The following is a 19,544-nucleotide window of genomic DNA, read 5'->3' on the forward strand; positions in this document are numbered from 1 at the left end:
GTGTCTGAGACCCTTAGAATCCAAAACTTGGTGCAACTTTTTCAAGCAAATGCATGACACCTTGCAGTTTGCAACCCCAGAGAGCACTGCAGCAAATATGTTTCTAAGTAGAGTACAGCTATTTGTTAGTCATACTTACTTGCATTTTCAAATATTCTGTTTCCTGTGCCATTTGGACACTTTTCTAGCTGGATGCATTTCTTCCTCTCTCTCATTTTTGAAATTCTGTCCAATGCCAAAAGTTTATTAGAGAATTAAATTCTGCTTTTTTTTTTTTTCTCCTCTCTTCCTCTCTCTCTCTGTGTTTGCCTGACAGCGTTTTCCAACAGAGGATCATCTGATGATTCACAGGCACAAACATGAAATGACTTTGAAGTTTCCTTCAATAAAAACAGATAATATGTTATCAGGTAAGAAGACACGAATTCAAGAGTCAAGATAACTATTCAGATGATGTTGAAAGCATGACTCCTACTGGAAAGCTACTGGCAAAATACCTCCAAGATTGGTTTTAAAAGCCCCAGCTCCGATTAAATAACAGGTAGAGATGGAATAAGCTAGAATGCATATCTTTGGACAAAAAGACAGCTGCCATTCTTATGCCTTCCCACAGGTTTGGCATGAGAGGGAGGGAAATTGCTGAACCTCAGCCATGCTGGCAGCTCTATTGCTGACTCCCGTGTCAACATGCTAGTGAAATATAGGCACTTAAGCACATGCCACCTGGGAGCCCAGCAGTGAGCATGTTAATGAAGTGCATTTGTACTGTTCCTATAAGACTCACTATTTTAAGTTTGACAGGCTCACTTCAGCAACTGTAACAGACCACATCATATGAGCCACCTTTATGGTGGCTCACTGTAAATAGCTGTAACCAGAAAGGTAAACCAGTAAGTAATATCCAGTACACTTTCCCCCTAAAGGTAACCATCTCTCTCTGCACTTCCCCAATCATACACAGAGGTGATCTGGTACTATGTGCAATTACATCCTTTGGTTTCTTATGTAGTTTTTTTCTTACGTAGTGTTTTCGTACTCTTGTCTGAATAACCACACATCAAGGTGGCTTGCTGGCATTCAGTGAGTGCCAGGTAAAGTCAAGCCAGACTTAATCTTATGGCTTCTCCTCTCCTACTCCCTTTCCTATTGTATATTCCTTGGGCTATAGTAATGGGTTATTAAGAATAATATCTGTAGGATTTTTCAGGTTTCAAAGTAATTCTAGGAAAAAACTATGAAGCAAATGTGTGTGTGTATGTTAACCAGTGTTTGATACTTGTCTTTTCAAATGGGCTTCTTCAAGGTAAATTTTGTCTTTTTAGGTGCAAATATATAATGATTAAAGGGTTGCCAGCGGACTACCTCTTTTATGGAAAACTGTTTCTATTTTTTATGAAAAATTATAATTGGGAAGCAATTGCTTGCAAATCAGACAGACCTTGTCCCAGATAGAATTTATTTTCCTCTTGCACTTGAAAATGCCATAGTGGACCAAGTTTAGAAAGGAACAGTATACAGCATGTTGAAGAATAGGGCTTGTAAAGTGCCTGTATGCCAGCTATGCCTGCAGAATCCTGTGTTTGCAAGCACGAGTGAGAAAATGCTGCTTTTGCACTTGGCTGTGTCTTCTGGCAGTGAAACTGCTCGAAGACATCTGTGCTGTGGGTACATTCACCCTGTGAAAGTGCTGGCTTTTGTTACAACTTTTGTGTTTGGCAAGACTTTTGCTCGAGGGCAGTTTCTAAGGACTATATTCTGTCACCAGGAGTCCCCTGAGCAGTGTAGCTCTGTTTGTTTGGTAACTTCTATGATTTAGTTGTCCTGCTCCTTCCAATGGGTTGCTTTCCCAGGCAAAAAGCTTTGACTGGCTTCCACCACTACCACCAATAATGTGGTCCCTAGACCTGCAATTAGCCAACTAGGTATATAGAAAAGCAGAATTTCATGGCCAGAAAGGCTCCAAGATTGCTTCTGAGGGATGTATTCTTCGTGCTTTGTGCATGACGATCCTCTGTAGTAATGAAAGAGTAAAAAGCTGCATGTGTTCTCAAAGACTGTGGCAAATGTGTCTGACTGTAATGGCCTGGCAACCTGGTGCTGCTGGGTATTGATTTTTCTTTTTCTGTTCGTTTGGTGGATTTGCTTGGCATTTTGCAATCCTTAGTTTGGAAGCATCATAGATCATCTACTCTCTGCAGGGAGACATTGAAAAATAGTTGTTTCATTACCCACCTAAACCCTGGGGAAATCTAAATACCTTAAAGTTTAAGATGTTTTATTCTTAGGTTTCATAATGAAAAATTAATGATATATGGGGAAAAGAGTCAGACTTCTCTCTTAGACATTTGTCTTCATGTCTTCCTTCTTGTTTTCTGCATTTTTGCTTATCTGACTTTTTTTTAAATTGTTTCTGTCATCAGTAGGTTCAAAGAATTGCAGCAGCAGTTGCCCTGTAATAAACCAGGTGCAGTGTTAGTGTATGGTGGGTTTTTTTTCCTCTTTTTATTAATCTGCCTAGAAGTCAGATTTTCTCCTTTTTTCCAGTATGTTGTATACTATCTTTTAATTTGTTGTATTTGATCCATTCATTATCAGTAATTAGTCATGCAAAATAGTGGGCTGTATGCTTTCAGGTAGCCATTAGAATTATCTGCTCTGTTTCCAGAGACAGCTAATCCCCAGTCTGGGGTCAGTATAATATCAGTAATATTTAACACACGCTAAGCATGTCTTCTATAAATTATTATTGGAGGTAGGCACTAGAACTGAGGGGCTGTTGGTCTTGTACCAATACAACATCTTAGAAACTGAGTAAAATATGACTTGGGAAGTAGGAACTTGTTTCTTGTGTGAAATCTGTGCTGAGGTCTGAAATATCAATTTTAAGTGAGAGGTATAGTTATGCTATATGTAAAGTTATATGTCGTTATGTAGGTGGGGTCAGTGTTTAATAAACAAGGTTCTGTGACCTGATTGAAACTATTGGTGCTATGCTGGTTTATCAGGTATGTCTAGCCAAAAGCTTCCTTGTTATCAGCTAGCTCCACTATATTTTCTTCCATTTTTTCATGCTGGCTGAAGAAGAACAAGTTTTATTAAATCTGGTGACTCTTGAATTAATTCAGAAACTCCAGGTACATACATACACTAAATAGCTTTCTGTTCTCTGACTGTATGAATGGAAGGGAAGTCTGCTAGAGGCATTTCATTAAAATGGAAGTGATTCTTTTGTTGGATAATTTGACATTACAATCTTTTGCCTGTCTTTTAAAATTAATGTTATTTGTTCCTTTTTGTATATGTATTTTATTTTTGTTTGTTAGAAAGTCTTGTTATGAGTATGGATAGAGAGTCATTGGTGGTTTCCATTTCCATCTTTCCTAGCCAAAAAAGAGCTGTTTGAGATAACACAGAATATCTTGTGTAAGTTTTGCATGCTAGTCATCATTGCAGGAAACTTTGTAGTTAGGTTGACTGAAATAGATATCCCTTTGCCATTGTGCTAACTAACATTGCATTTCTTTGAAACTCTGTAGTTTGTTGCATGTCAAAGCTTTTTTGTTTTAACACTAAAATATTAATGTCCATGGGACAGATTGTTCCCTCCGGGTAAGTACTAAAAGCCATGTGGAACTGGACTTTGGGAGCTGGGGACACTGAAATTCCTGTGGTATCAAATTCAGGAAGGGAAGGAATGATACTTTACCGTTGTTGGAGGGGGGAAGTCCTTCCAAAAGTGCTGCTAGCAGATGCAGGAGAGGCCAGGGTTTTCTATATAGAAACCTTGTTTCTTCCCAGTTCTATTTACTGAAATCCAATCCTCTGGATTTTTGGTAGTAAAGCCCACTGTGGAGATAGAAACAGTCTTCTCCAGATGAAAAAGTGTGTGTGCTAAAGGTAGTGCAAATGTATTCCTTTTCCCAGGTAATGCCTGTGTCAGTGAGGTAACTTACGGCATCCGTGGTTGACTTAATTTTTTTCTCCTTGTGGTTTACACAAGGAGGTTTATCTAGGCATTAATTTTGTGGAGTGGAAAATGATTGGATGTAAGGAAAAATACTTTTGTTTGATTTCTTGTTTGCTTCTGTGCCCTTTGCTTTACCAAATAATGAAATGAGAACTCTTCTAAAATTCAACTGCTCAGGTTCTGAGTGACCAGAAGAGATTACAGATGTGTTGTACCCAGTATATGTACCCCAACAGAAAGCCCAACCAGCACTTTAAACAGTGCATCTTTAAGCAGTAAAGTTCTTGGGAGCCCTTGTCTGTGAGCCCCTGGGTGAGGGCAGTTCCACCAGGTATGACTGGGTGCACCTCTTCCCCTCTTCTCTTCTGTCACCTGCTTGAGGTGTCGTCACCTTGAGCTTCTTGGTGCATTTGGGAAGTACCCTGCCAAATTAATGAAGAAAGCTGCTTGAATTTCTCAGGACATTCCTCTTTCCTTGTGGCTGCTTGATGGGCTGTCTTTCAAATTTCAATGCTAGCCCTATTACTCTGACTTTGTTATCATTGTGTGAGTATAACATGGGTAAGTGTATAACTTCAACAGAGCCCACAGCTGAACAAGCCAAATACCTGTTATTATTGCACATCAGACTAAACATTTTTTTTTTAATTTTTAAAGAAAGATGAGGAATCAAGTTACGCACTTTGGAGCTGTGCTGTTAGTCTCTCTTACTGAATCAGATTTTTTTTTTTTTTCCCCCAAATGAAAGCTTGTTTCACATAACTGTCCTTTGGTTCTTCAGTTTTTTTCTTAACTGGTATGATGCTTTAAAGTTTTCATTTGTGCTTTAAGGCATGAAACTCTTGGATCCAAGGTAGTTTTACAAAATGCATTCAAATAAACTCTCTATATAGCAAGCTACTGTGGCATTTCCTGGGCTGTTGTTTTGAAAGCAATATATTGAGACTGAGTGTCCTTTCTGAGACTATTATTTCAGTAATTACACCCCCCCAACCAACCACCACCAACAACAAAATTTGCATAGCCAAACATAATGAATATATAATGAGATCTCTTTACTGAAGACTTCAAATTTCCCATTGCCTTATAGCATATGTTTTTCAATTAGTCTGGAGAATCAGGCATCACTTCAGACACTGAGGACAGGTTTTCAAAATGGTCAGCAGCAAGAATTTATTCAGTATATCAGGTTCTGGTCATAATCTGATTGCTGAATGCTTCTGAAATCATCTCCTGTAAGATACAATAGGTGGACTTGGGATCTGCACAGGTGAGACCATTTGATCTTGCTCTGGGGCTTTTATGTTGTCCACTTACATTTTTGAGGTTTATTTAAACTTAGTGTTCTTGCAGCCTTTCTGGCCATGACTGTGTCATCAGAGAGGCTGATTATTTGCCTAGAGTAATAGGCTGGACAAAATATTTATTGCCTAGTTTGAAGCCTGACAGGTTCTGTGTTCAACCTGGTGGTGAAGGTGAGAGAGAAATAACTTCCTAAGTAATTGTCAGATGACACAGGTTCACCTGTGAAGTGACAGTTGGCTAGAAGTAGGTGCCTCAAAGCATAGTAAACTAGTTCTGGTAGCAGTCAGGGATGGAAAGATTTTACATGCTGAATGATGGGACTGGGTTGGGATGGCTGGTCAGTGTAATAACCAGATAGCTAGGGTTAACCCAGACAGACCTGCATCCCAAGCTGCCTGGTTCAAAATGCAGCTTGGGCCATTACAGCCCTCGGTTGTGTGGCTAACAGCGTGCATGCTGACAGCTTCCTACAGTAATGGGTGTCCTCAGCAGGAATGCTGAGAGTGGTAATAGCTCTTTCTGAGTTTTGGTCCAGATGGGTCTGGCATATCCAGTTGCTGAAGTACAACAAATCAGAGCCCTGTTCTCAGTCAGCCTGCAATAGTTGTGGGCGCTGGTGATAGCAACAAAAGGTTTGTTTGTACCAACAGGGAGCAGTGAGGTCAGGCACAAGCTGTTGGAACTATTAATGCATTTTTAAGTGCTGAGAATTAGGAATATTTTATTAATTCTGGTGGACATGAATGTCTAACTTATGCTAGGGTCTCCTTTGTGATACTGTTCCCAGTTAAAACACAAAGCCTTGCCTAATCTAGGTAAAAGAATTACTGTGGTGTTGAGAGGAATATCTTCTACTAGTTTGCCCACCTCCTAAGGGAGAACTGGTGTTTTGCAGAGGCAAAATAGTTGGTTGCCTCGGGAGCAAAGAAAGCGCACTGGACTTGGTAGCCCAAAAGTCCTGAAACCAGCAAATGCAGTGTGTGTGCAATGTAACTACTATACTATGTAAAGTCTCAATGTTTTAAAGTCTGGGTCTTTTTCACTTCTACTCTCATACAAACACAGAGGTTTCATGGACTTCTGGTTTCTGTGAATGTTGAAGGATGAAGTATTACAAGGTAGAAGGGCAGCTCTTGTTTTACATCTGGCTGCGCTGGCTTCCAGAAGGTCTGTGGATGGAGTTTAGACTGGGTGGTTGGTGGTGTTCCCTCTCTGATTGGGAGGAGAGGTGGGCTGTCTGTTTTAACAAAATCTTGTTGCTAATTCCTGCCAGCCTGATTTCTGGATCATAGAAACTACAGGAACCATATGGGGAGACTGAGGTAGTCATTAAGATCACCATGTCAATATGTAGGTGCTGTAAATAGTGTCATTGATCTATCAGTTTTGATGCTTTTAGATAATAAAGTAGTTAATTGGAAAGATCAGCTGTAGGCAACACATTTGATTGTCTCAGACTGCTTGTGGTGCAGAAGATACACTTTCAGCATGTGCAGAGAAAAGCCAATGAGGCCTTTGTGCACTTGAAGTCACATTCTTGCTCTGGGTTGCTTGTTTTCACTGTTAAAATGGATTTACTTCACTGAGATAACTTTTTTTTGTGTGTCTGTCTAACATTCTTGGAATAGATGCTGAACAGATCGGGAACTTCAGCTGCATGTGCCTGATCACCACCTTGTTACCCATTAAGTCTCCCCTGACCCAATGTAGCCTGTTGTAGTAACGCCTGATTCCTGGATCAGATGCGTACCTTGATGGAAAGTAACAAGATCTTATCTATGTTAGTATATTCTCTTCTGCCCTGCCCCCTTGCCCCTGGGCTCAAGCAACTCTGAAAAAAAGCTTAGGATTTTTTATTTTAGTGAAAGTGGTGCCATCAACTTCTTTATGAAACCCTAGTTTCTCATCTTGGTCGTGAAATTGATACCTTGCTTATTTGGTATGGATATACTACTTCTGAAAATAAAACATTTCCTGTATTTGCCTCACATTCAAATACTAATATGCCCTTTATGTCCAGGAAGGCTTGGCAATGATTATCTTTGTTTCTCTACAAAGCAATTGTGTTGTTCACTAAAGTAATATTTAATCCTTTTTGGAAATAAAAATCTATTTTTCCTGCTTTTTAGTGCACTTCATTTCCAGTACAAACTCCAGTCCAAGGGCCAAAGACAACCCTGGTGTAAATCTACTGAGTTCAGTGAGCTTACCCTAGAGATTAGTTTCGCACTACTTATTTAGGATATGGACCTGTAAAGTGTTGAATGTCCTCAGCTCCCATCAATGTCAGCACCTCGTTGACTCAGCTCCTTATGCTGAGTTCTTGCAAGATTCTTGGAAAGTCTTATGTTTCTGACTCTGGTAATATGGTAGTTAGCTGTGAAAACTAATAGATAAATATGTTTGCATTCCCAAACACTTAAGTTTTGTTTCCTTTAAGCTCACAAGTAGGATGCTCAAGCCAAAAGAAATAAAACAGAATTTTAACATTAAGGACTTGCTTTTTATGTTACATCAGTATGTTCCATCAGAAATATAAATGCAAACAAGTGTGTTTGCCCTTGGACTACTTGAAAAGGTCAAACCTGTGGGGCCACACCTGATACAGGTGGAAATCGGGTCAGCTGGCTTTATAATGGAGGAGGCTGATCCTCCCCCTTAGTTTCCAAGTGAAAACTGCATTTCCTTTTGTATATATTGCTTTCGTGCTGCCTTTTGTTTAGGGGTTGCTGTGTGTTTCTATGCTGATCATGTAAAGTACATTGTGTCTGGTAACTGTTCCCTCTAAGGGGGACATATTAGAACTTGACCCAGCTCAGCTAGGTGCAAGAAACCAAATTTTTCCTCCAGAACTCGCTGAAGTGGGAAGCTTTATTCTGAGGTCAGAATTGGTCCAATATGGGCAACTGGGATTAGCATGACAGAGCTTTCATTCTTTAAAGAATGGATTTCCAACAATAGGGTAGTTGTCAATGACTATGCAGAAGATTATTTTTGAAGAGAGCGAGTCCTGTCTTTCCATAAAATTGGGTACAAAGCAGCCTGAGCTGGAATGGGGGCTTGGGAAGGAGGAACTAACATGCAAGACAGGTGTTTTTTTTTTTCTTTTTTTTTTTCTTTTAATGTGTGTAAATCTGATAGGACCATACAGACTCTCCCCTGCTTTTGCTAATATAGTTCTGTATTGTAATTTTGAGGGGGGTGGGGAAGCTGAGGGGGAATAGTGAAGAACTCGCCTTCAGAATGAAATGGAGGTGCCTCAGAGCTGACCTTTGAGGAGTCCTTGGTTCCCAACTTTGGGCTTGATTTTTCACTTCCTGAAGAAAGACTAGCCAAGGTCATCACTAAAACTACAGTCCACAGGGCAATTTAGCTTGTCCGTCTTGCAGGTTTTTGAAAAGGTGGCTGAAAACCTTGTACCTTCTTGAGTCCCTCCTGCCTGTGGCATTAAAGAGAATCCTGTCCTTCCCTGAATTATTTCTGAGAGGGCAAAAAATTCCTAGAGATGAAGGCATGCATTAAAAATCTTTTGACTCCAAATCTCATGGTTTATAAGTATTATCAACACTTTTCAGTATAAAACACAGAAGGACGCTTCTTTGTGGTCAAAGTTTAACATTCCATAGCTTTTCTAAATGTCCTTTCACTCCTTCTTCAAAAAGTGTGTTAGAAGCAGAACTTTTTCTCACTGTGGCTAACTTCATGTGTTTTGTTTTGCAAAGTATGTGTATGTTTGAGGTGGTTTTCAAGCACCTGAAGGCGTTAACTCGGGCATGTCTGCAGCAGTTAGCAGTGTGCTGTGGTGTAAATGTGCATTATGATATGCACTGTGCATTGTTTTGCATGCACCTATTATCGGAGGTTTATAGACAGTTATAATGACCCTTTGCACATGTTAATGATGTGGACTTGTGTTATGCACCCTGTGAAAACGTGGCCTGTTGCCTTTCTGGTTGGATGATGACTGCCGCCTGTTTTTGGGCACTGTTGGCAAGCATTGGCTGTTTGCAGTGCAGTGTCGAAATTCAGTGCTGTGTGGTTTGTTTTTAAAGATGGTGTGGTAGGGGTGGAAAGGCATGGAGAGGTTAGCTAGAACCTCTCTTTTCCTGGAAGACTATTTACAGTCTCTCTCTCCTTTTAATATTAAATACCAATGATCATTTCTTGTTATATTCTCAGATCAGACTCCTACACCAACTCGCTTTCTGAAGAACTGTGAGGAAGTGGGCCTCTTCAACGACATCGATTGCTCCCTAGAGCACGAGTTTAGGAAGGCACAAGAAGAAGAGAACAACAAAAGGGTGAGTGTGAGCACCCTGAACCCTTCCTCCCCAAAACGTTAAAGGACACTGTGTGAAAGCAGATGGTACCTGGTAGTAACCTTTTGGTTAGAAACTAGGTGGCACTGTAAGTTGTGACATGTTTTTTAAAGTATTGAAACAGCTGACAAAAAAAATCCCAAACTAACACCAGCATTAAATTTCCAAAAGTGTGTAACTGTGTTTGCCAGGGTTTGATTCCAAGTCTCTGCTTTTAAGTAAACTATAATACAAACCACACACCTCTTGAGGGAGAGGCTTGGGAAAAGTATATAATCTTTGAAGTAAGGGTTGCAAACTTGCTCAAATACATTACAGGGAAATGCAGGTTATGAGGAGGTATTTACTTTACACACACACACACACACACACAAAAAGTTTTCCTCTTTCTTCTGCAATACGATGGGCCCCTGGATTTATTTGTCATCGTTACCAGCTTTATCGTGTTTCTGTATTTCTCATGAAGTATTCATGTTGAAGGGGGAAACTTTGCCTTGTAATACCTAGTAGATAACATAGCCCATTTCCAATTAGTATTCTTTTAGTCTCAGTATTTGTAAGTTTTGGTTGAATTGTATAGGCCACCTTGTATGGGGTTAAGCTACTCCTATGCCCAAAGATTGTTACAGTGTTTCGAGGGATCCTAAAGAGATTTTAAAATTTTCAAGGAACTGTAAAAGACCTTAATGCACTACAGAGGCCAGCAAGAGGTAATGCATGAAATTTTAACTTTTCAAATAAGCATCCAAAGTTCTGGTTGCTTTTGAGAATTAAAACACACAAGTAATGTGGGGCTTCTTACAGGAGCATATTGCTCCCTGCAGCCCTCCAACAACCTGCCCAGTGCCTCCCCTTCACAATGTTCCCTTTTGTGCCTCTGTTTTCCCCTCTCCCATTTCTGCAGCTCTTGGAAATTCTTAGGTAATGTGGCCCCTGCCATAGGAGTTCCCCAGTTATTGAACACTGTGTTATTTGGCTTAGTACTCACAGTGATCTCTATTTGTCTAATTTGAACTTAACCAGCACCATAGACTAAAAGTAGGAAAAGGTGGCCACGAAGCAGCTACAGTGCTAAAGCCAGAGGGCACTTCTTAGCTTGCCTCAGCATTATTTTGCCTTTCAAAGTGTCTGTGCCTCCAATTGCAAGGGCTTCCTCTATAGGTACTCTTTCTTATGGCTGCTGTATTGTGTCATTTGCTTTGCCTGTGGGTGATTGCCGTGCAACTCAAAATTCATACATGTGTGCTGCTGGGGCTTGTGAAATCTGGAGGTAGCAGCATTTAGGGATCTTGAGGTCTGCAAAGTAAAAGCCCAAGAGGGCTTTTTGGAAAAAAGAGGTAAAACTGATTGCTGAGATGCAGAACAGGAGACGAGGCTTGTAGAAAGAATGTGGAGAGGGAGTCTAGGAGGGGTTTGGGTTTGGCTTATAGGGAAGGGAGTCTGGCGATGGTTTATTTGTGGCTCATAAGGAAAGAGACTGGGACAGTTACAGAGGAGAGGGGCTGCGACATGATATGCTGAGCGAGGAAAAAGAGTGTCCAAATGTGAGAGAGTCCAAGTTTGGTCAAGGATTGGGAAAATAGCCTGGACCGACCCTCACAGCTTTGTGTGCAGGACGAATGTGAGGAAACAGCCATGTAATGAGATGAATGTGTCTAATTTTAGATTGAACTTCTTAGTACTTTGTTTCTTATGTGCTGCAGAGGGGAGACTTGGCTGAAATCAAGAAGAACATTTCTGTGCATTCCTACTTCTTTGTGAATCAGAGGATTCCTAAGCGGTTCTTTCTGTGTGGTGTTTATTTTGCAGGAGTAGGAGATGAGGAGAAATCTACTGATGCGGACTTCTGTGCAGTTAGCCACAGATTGCAACGCTTGATGTTGCAGAGTCAATTTCAGCTCACAAGGGGTAGTTGCACAATCTGATTAAAACCTAGACAAGGGCATCTGGTTACATGATAATACCAGTTGTTTAACAGCCTCTGGATGTCTTATTCTACCCTCCTCCTACCAAACCCTGCAGCTGCCATTGGTTATCTCCAGGGAGTAGTGATAGGGGGGGGAGGAGGAAATAATAAAAAAAAAAAAAGGCAAAAAATAAAAAGAAAAGAAAGGAGAAGTCCCACTAGCTAGCTAACCTGTAACATTTGCTCTGTGATTCCAATTAGTCTGCTGTATGTTCATTCTTACATTACCAAATGACTGTCAGATAGGAATCTGAAGCGGGCCCCAGTAGGGCTTTACGCAAATGCAAGAGACAAAGGCCACAACAGAACGGAACTCCTCTGGCTGCAGCTATCGCTAATGAAATGCTTCTAACAGCCTGTCCATGGAATATGACTGCAATGTAGCGTTGTCCTAACGGACCTACCAACACTTGGAGACTAGGACTAGCTGCATGGGAATCTTACTCACAGCTCAGAAAAGCCTTCCAAAAATATTTTTGGTCGTGTTAATTTCTCTGGACTCTGAAAGAAATAGTTTTGTTATTTTAGTATATCACTGTGGCTTAGCACACAGCTTGACACTGAAATCTTGTAAGAGAAAAACACTTTGGTTTTTTTTTCCTCCTTGAGGGTCGTCATTTGAAAACTCAAAGAATAAACTCCAATTAGCTGCATTCTTTCTTTTTTTTTCCTTTTTTTTCTTTTTTTTCTTTTTTCTTTTCTTCCCCCAGCCTTCTAGTGGGAGCCCATGGATAATCCATGAGAATTTGTTGTGATTAAGCTGGCTATGCGGACTGGTGACATTCCAAATTAGCTGTGATGTGCTGAATACACGTTTTTAGGAACGCTGTGTGTACCCCTTTTTGGAAAGGTAGTATTGAGGGGAAAGCGCTTGCATTAATATCCCAGCTGCTTATGCAGGAGCAGATCTCGTACTATCTTTCTGCTATAGTTGCTCATGTGTAAAGTGGGAGTAGTGTCTCTGCTTCCCATGCTTGATAGGTCTTATGATTGTAAGCTCATCTGTCAAGGACTGTCTCTTAAAGTATACTTGGGCTAGCCTTTGCTTGGGGACTCAGTGGACTCAAGTAATAATGAAGATGACCTCCAGGACCTGAACTGAAATGAGAAAAGTTACGTTATAAATGGAAGTGAGATTGTCAATTTGTTTTGGCTCCTCTGTTGCTTATACCATCAAATATTAGCTGGAAGTCTCTGCCTGAGAAAGGCCTGCTCCTTAAATGCAAAGGATGCTCTAGATCAGCAATAAGCATATGAGAAAGATGCTCTTTGCATCCTCTTGATGGCACTCTTCCTGACAAAAGCATCCTACCCATCCAATCCACCAACAAAATTTGCACAGGTAAAAGCATGCCGATACTATATATCCACTTGCAAAAGTGTAAATATTAAAGCTCTTAGGAGCTTGAGGCATGCAGCAATTGACAGCTCTGCCCCAGACAAAATTTGCAACCCAAATTAACAAGGGAGGTAGTGCTGGCAGATCAGATGACCATCTTAGCCTACTAGCTGCAGGTTTTAGGTTTATACTGCTCAGAGCATCAAGTATCCAAAGCTTTTGTAATGAGTTGTACTTGCAAACACATGACCTTTGCTGCTACTGGATAGGTCCTGCTGTCACGTCTTGTTTTGAGCATTAAGGTTGGGTCTGAGGGAGTAATGTCAAAGATGGGAAGAGTCACGATCTGTTTCTGAACAACTAATTGGACCTGCTTGATTAAAATGCATCCTGTCTGACCTCCCTGCATGAAATGATAAAGAGTGGAAATATGCTCAGTGTAGCGTGTAGAGTACTACATCAAGTAGTATTTAGAAATAGCAAGTTGAATATTTTCTACATGAGGGCATTTTTAAAGTCACATTCTGCTTATGCTAGAATTTGGATGCATCACTTCCTAAGGCTTATCCTGCAATTTTGAAATCTTCTAACCAGTGCTCAATGCTACAAGGTAATACGTAAACTACACAAATGAGGCAGGGAAACAGCTATTTTCAACTACACCTTGGTTTTAATGTGGGTTGTTCAATGTCAGTTCAGGAAGCTCATAGTCAGCAAGTCCTCTACATGGCTTAATATTCTTGTTCTAAGTATACTATTTCACTGCAGGCACCTCACTGCTAGAAAAGTATCAGCCAATCGAAGTAGTCCAGTGAAGAAAAAAACCCAAACCAAACAAAAACCAAATACAGGGCATTTGGTGGTTGAATAGGCTCAGTCTACAGAATGATTAAAAAGTCTGAATATTCAGTTCAGTTGTGTTAAGCAAGGGATGATGCTACAGTCTGATGCATATTTGAAAGGCATAAATGCGGTTTGTACCTTCTGTGTTCTCCTCCTACCTTGTAAATACCAGGATAGATTTCCGTCTATCAGCATAAGAAGGTAGATAAAATGCACTTGTCTGATTTATACCACCTCACCATTTCCTGCTGAACTCAGTGACTCTCTGATCTCTAGAAGAGAATTCTTGCAAACATTTTCTGAATGTCATAGCTCTGTGTTGTTGCCTATGAGTATGGGGAGGATGATCTAATTCAAGGCAAGCTGGAAATGATAGAATGTATCTTTTGAGCAGGTGTAGTTTGGTGGAAAATATCACTTAATTTCCACACCTTGTTTAAAATTTATGCAATGTATACCAGGCCCACGGGTTTTTCCCTCTGTCTTCTGAAAAGTATGCAGACAGAAAAAACCTTTGGCTTTTGCTTGACTTAAGTATTTTTTTAAAGAAACCTCTTACATTGCAACACAGAGATAAAAAGTAAATATCAAATCAGTAGCCCTAAACTTGGAATAAGAATGTCTAATAAGCATTTCTTGTGTTGCACAAACTTGGTGGGGTTTGCTGGTGTTTTTCTTTTTCGGAGGGTTATTTTCAGTTAAGGACTAAACCAACCAACCAGTGAACCAAAAAAGGGCCTGATCCTGTTTGCTCATGTCAATGGCGGGAGAAGCAGGCCTTAGGAGACATGCTAGTCATCTGCAGCAGATGCCGCTTTGAAATCTTCTGACTTGTCCAGTAGAAGCTGCAAGAGCTGTGTTGGTTCGATATCAGAAAACACCTCATATCTTCTTTTAATCTGGTCCATCATTCCACTAAAGGAGAAAGTTCACTCCTACCTTTAATTGTTGACAATACAGTAGCTGAAACTAGCAGTGCAGTAAATGGGACCCTTAGACAGGAAAGGAAGATATGGTACCCATATATGAAAAGAAAAAAATATCTGTATGTTCATAAAGCATGTTGTATAAGTGTTGGTATTTTAGAGGCCTATATTGTAATAATAATCAGCTATATAGTAATGTTGGCAATGCACTCTGTTAGTGAAAGACAAGAACAGGGATGAAGGGTTCATTATGGTGGTTGACCTGGCTGGTGGACGACAAATTCAACACTGGCCATTTATGAAGAACAGCTACCCTTCCAAGGAGTGCACTCACCTGACTCTTTCCCCCTCACATGATTAATGTGCAGCACAGAGCCTTGTTTCAAGAATACATATACATTTTTTGTCCAGTTTTCTAGTAATACAGGACTGGAGACCTGCAGGTTCATTTCCCTTTAAGCATGGTCTTGTGGGAGGTGGTGTCAATGCTGCAGTGCACTGGTGTAGAACAGTATGACTTCTGAGTGTGTGCCCTGCCTCTACAGCAATCACGTTAGCTCCAGTTTTCCCTTGTGAATACTCTGAAACCCCAGTGGGGTCGCTAAGAAGAGTAGTGTGCTGTTAGACATTTCAGAGGCAAGTGCTCTGAAAGAGCTGAATTTCACTTGTGAAGTAATACAAACAAACAAACTCATAAGCCTGTTCCTGAAGCACTTTTGACTCATTGACTGACAGTCTGTGCAGTGGAAGAGAGCAAAGACCTATGTTTAAATGCATACTATTTTGATTTTTTTTAAATTATGTAATCATAAATACACATATATACATTCTCCCTGCATTTGTCTAAACACAATGTAAGAATGTCCATATTTTTTCAAGTCAGATGTCCCTCTGACTTCTTATTCTCCCATTAAGATTGAGTATCTTATATGGTGAGTATGTTACAGAAGATGCAAAATAAGAGTAGGAATGATTTATGTTAATATAGTGCTTAAGGGCCAGGGTAGTATTGTTGTAGGTATTGTAACAACTTCCAAGCTGTTACTTTATCAATCAGTTAAGCTGTTGTCAAGGTGATAACTCAAAACTCTTAAGTTCAAAGTCCAAAATATCACTCCACATTCAAAGACTTCAGTATAATAGTTCCTATACTCTGAATACAAGATCTGTATGTTCACAGCATAGCATTTCTTCTGGGTGACACATTGCAGTACTGTAAAGATACATTATAACTGTATCAGAGTTTTTCCAATGGGTTATTCGGAGTTTTCATATGCATTGATTGCATCGGCTTATTGACCTGCTTTTATCAGGGCTCACTGTTGATTTATAAAACACCCTTTTTCTTAATAATTAACTTTTGCATCATTCCTATGGAGAAGGGAAATGCTTTGTCTCCTGTTTTCTAAGGAAAAACAGATTCCAGAGGATGTTGTTTTCCAAAGCTCCCTCAAAGTGAGACACCAAGCTCCTGAAGGAATTGCAGACATGGAGTGAGAATTGCAGGGGAGCTGGGTCCTCTCCACTGTTCTGCCAAGCAAGCGGCTTTCTGTCTCCTTTGGTTCCTAAATGTCTTTAGCAGTGTGGCCCCAAAAGATTGATAGACACCTTCAAAGGCATTTTGGTGCCTTGCTCTCACTGAAATAAAGCAGGAGCAAATCAGTGAGCTACCATAAAGGATCTGGGCTCAAGTGACGTGCTGAAAATTGCACAGGAAGTCTGTGGCAGAGCCTCGGATTGATTCCATATCTCTTCGATCTCGGCATAGGGCATCCCACAAACCATGTGTGTTAAAGATTTATCAGCTGTTGTTCAGTGTTGCTAAAGACAGGAAGAACGCTCTCCTCTCTCCAGATGGGTAGGCTTGCTGAATTTTAACTGCTTTTCTTAACTTGCAGAGCTTTCATGGTAGACATGTGGTGGTACGTTATATTTTTTACGGCGATTCTGCAGTTGGCACTTCAGTCCCCTGACTTTGTGAGTCCTGTTTCGAGCATGTATCTATGTTGAGGCACTTATTCCAGGCACTTAGTTACCACACTGAACTGTGTTACAAAAGGGACACTTTCTGTGTAACGGTAGAGAAAAGCTGTCAAGACAAAAGAGTTCATAACATGACCTTGCAGAAATGTTCAGCAGAATAGGCTTTAACTTGGGCTCATTACTGCCAGTACAACATCTTATCTTCTGTGGTCAGGCAGGTCTGTCTTTTCTTCTTCTGTAGCAACAGACTGTGTTTGAATGGATTTATGGATTTAGATCCTCATACTCTGAGAGAAGACCTGAATGTTTTTCCAGCAGTAAGAGCCTATATCATGCAGAAAGGCAATTCTTGAGGGCATACGTTTTTGATTGAGCTAAACCTCCCTAACTATAATCCTTCTATGTTCTTCTGAATTCCAGCTGATGAATCATCCTGCAGAGCTCAGTCAGGACAGTCCACTTTCCTTCTGCTTCTTACTGTCTCTGTCCCAAAGAAGTTGACTCACCCTCTTGTAATGTTTGGGTTTTTGTTGTGTTTTGTGTATTTTGGCTACCCCTAAAAAAGGAGGCCTGCCTGATTTCATTCTGACATTTCTTTCACAACAACACGGCATAGTTGTGCATTTTGCCTTGGTCTTCCTGTGAATGTTTTTAATGGCACAGCTTTCTTGTTACCAGTTCAGATTTCAGCAGCATGGACTGGATGGCACATAATGAAGGGATAAACCTTCCCTGTAGTGGCATTTTTATAAGTCTATCTCTTAGTTAAAGCCCCTAATCTTGGCAATCTCTTTAGAGCATACGCTCTGCTATTAAACACGACCTCTTTGCTCCCCAGAGTGGACTGCAGCCTATATCGTTGGGTAGGTAATAAGATACTGCTGATATATTTCAGAGCAAGGTGCACTTTTACTTTATTTATGAAGATAGACATGCTGGTCGAGGGCTTAATCACAGCTGATAAATCACTTTAAGAAAGCCTATTAGAACCATATGCTGATTCTTTGTATTAATATGGTGTGTCTGTTTCTAGTCTAATAAGGCAGGATCTCTTCCCCCTCTCCCTTCCCCCTGCCTGGTGTGCGAACTATTTATCTGTTTAAGTGATATCGCTTGCTTGGGGGCATTTTCCTCTTTAAGAGGTATCATTAATAAAGCAAGGTGAATAGAAGAGAGGGGGATTCTCTCTCTTCAGAGCCAGCGAAGCTGCCTGTTTTCGGTCACCTTTGTTGAGATGGAATTCCAGAGCAAAGGTCCAAAAGCCGAGACGAGGAAACCTATCGGTTAAAGACTGGAGAACCACGGCATGGCCTTCACAGCAGCATAAGGTTGTCATTTTGGCCCAGGTGGTTACAATCCCAGAGCCCGAGAGCCGTGAGGGGGTGGGTGTGCTGACATTTCGGTTACCTCACCTTTCCCTCACTCGGAGAGGGCTGTTGCAGGAACAGGTTCCACGGCCATCTAATGAGATCCACATTGGTAAAGTTATTCCGTGCCAAGTCCTATTTATCATTAATTGGTGGGTTCGCTTGCAGATCTTTCCTATTATTTGCTGATTATACCCCTACACGTTTTATTATCTTGCCAAAATTCAAATGCTAATAATTTCTTGATTTATTGTTTGTTTATAACTCTGTCTACTGCCTAAATGGACGTAGTTAGAAGATTTCAAAACAGCAACAGCTCTTATGCTGACTGGGTTTCTTTCACATTTTGCACATGGCAGTCGTCTATTTATAAACCTCCGTAGGGACTCCTAAACCTTTATAGTTGGGTTCCTCCCACCACTTCAGCCCCTTTTCTCCCTTGCTCCCCCAAGGCAAGTCTTGTTTTTTTGGCATAAAGACAATGATGGTGATTGTTATGTGGAGAAAATGTCCACAAGCTATGAACCATGAGTAAGGATTTTTAATTTGTACCTCAAGCAAAATAAATTGGAAATTAGAGACATCCAGGAGAGCAAGAGTGTTTTCACCACAAGGCAAGAGATCCTGATCTGAGTTGCTGGTATTCTTTAGTCTTACAAAATGTGAAACTGAAAAACTGAAAACTCTCTTTACACCAGTTGTGTGCATTCTCTAACACGACCTGTTTCCAGTACTGTACAAAATTACTGTATTTCTAAAAGCCCCCAAACTTGACTGTGAAATCTGAGGTACTTCAGAGTAACGAAAGGAATAGTGGAGAAAAGAAAGAAGCCAGAAGAACTGAGCACATGCCATGGCAGTTAATGAATGCTACAGTTGGACGTATAGCCTCATACATCTCTGGCGTAATTCCATTGACTTTAATGGAATTTAAATTTTTAGCCTATTACAACTAGGCAAAGATCTGGAGAGAGAAAAGCCTTTGCTCAGAGATTAGAAAAAAACCCCTGTAGTCTTGAAGTGATCTGAAGTATCTGGGTACTTGCTGATGTCCTGATAATATGTAAAAATAGGGCCTTTTAAAAACCATACTAGGGAGCAAAAAAATGTACATTTTAACTGTTTCCTTATTCTAGTTTCTCCCTCATGCTTCTCTACTGAAGTTGCCAAGTCTACTCTTATCAAATAAATATCAGCTTGCTTTCTTCCCTGAAATGTGAGTAAACTGTGTGTGGCTCTGTCTGGTCCCTGGGAAGGCAACAGACATCGGTTCGCCCTGTGAATGGACATGTCAAAGTGCAGCTCTGCCAGCCAGTCTGGGGCTGGGTGGGGAGAGACGCAGGGAGAATGAACTCAGTGTTACAAACAGTCTCTTTTGAATTTCTACAACCTATTAGTCACAGCAAGCTGCCCTTATTGATTTTGGTAAGAGAGGTCACTTTTAATCCTCTAAAGTGGAGAGAGCTGCATGCACTCTCCATAGCATGACATTAAAATTGACACAGCTCTGCATCAGTTCTATGAAAATG

At 40.6% G+C, this 19,544-nt stretch overlaps 1 protein-coding gene across 7 annotated transcripts in view; it reads left to right on the forward strand.

The window, feature by feature from the left end:
• The window catches only part of CREB5 (cAMP responsive element binding protein 5), a 260,402-nt gene that overhangs the window by 45,555 nt on the left and 195,303 nt on the right, over nt 1–19,544 (forward strand). For 5 of the 7 annotated variants that reach the window (XM_075051482.1, XM_075051470.1, XM_075051509.1 and 2 more), the window contains 2 exons: nt 317–410; nt 9,452–9,573. In XM_075051482.1, coding sequence (XP_074907583.1) covers nt 317–410; nt 9,452–9,573 — 216 coding nt within the window. Of the gene's footprint in view, nt 1–316; nt 411–3,384; nt 3,424–9,451; nt 9,574–19,544 lie in introns of all 7 variants that reach the window. The other 2 variants (XM_075051537.1, XM_075051518.1) reach the window with 2 other exon arrangements.

The sequence above is a fragment of the Buteo buteo genome, chromosome 2 (genome assembly GCF_964188355.1).
Source record: "Buteo buteo chromosome 2, bButBut1.hap1.1, whole genome shotgun sequence".
Lineage (NCBI taxonomy): Eukaryota > Metazoa > Chordata > Aves > Accipitriformes > Accipitridae > Buteo > Buteo buteo.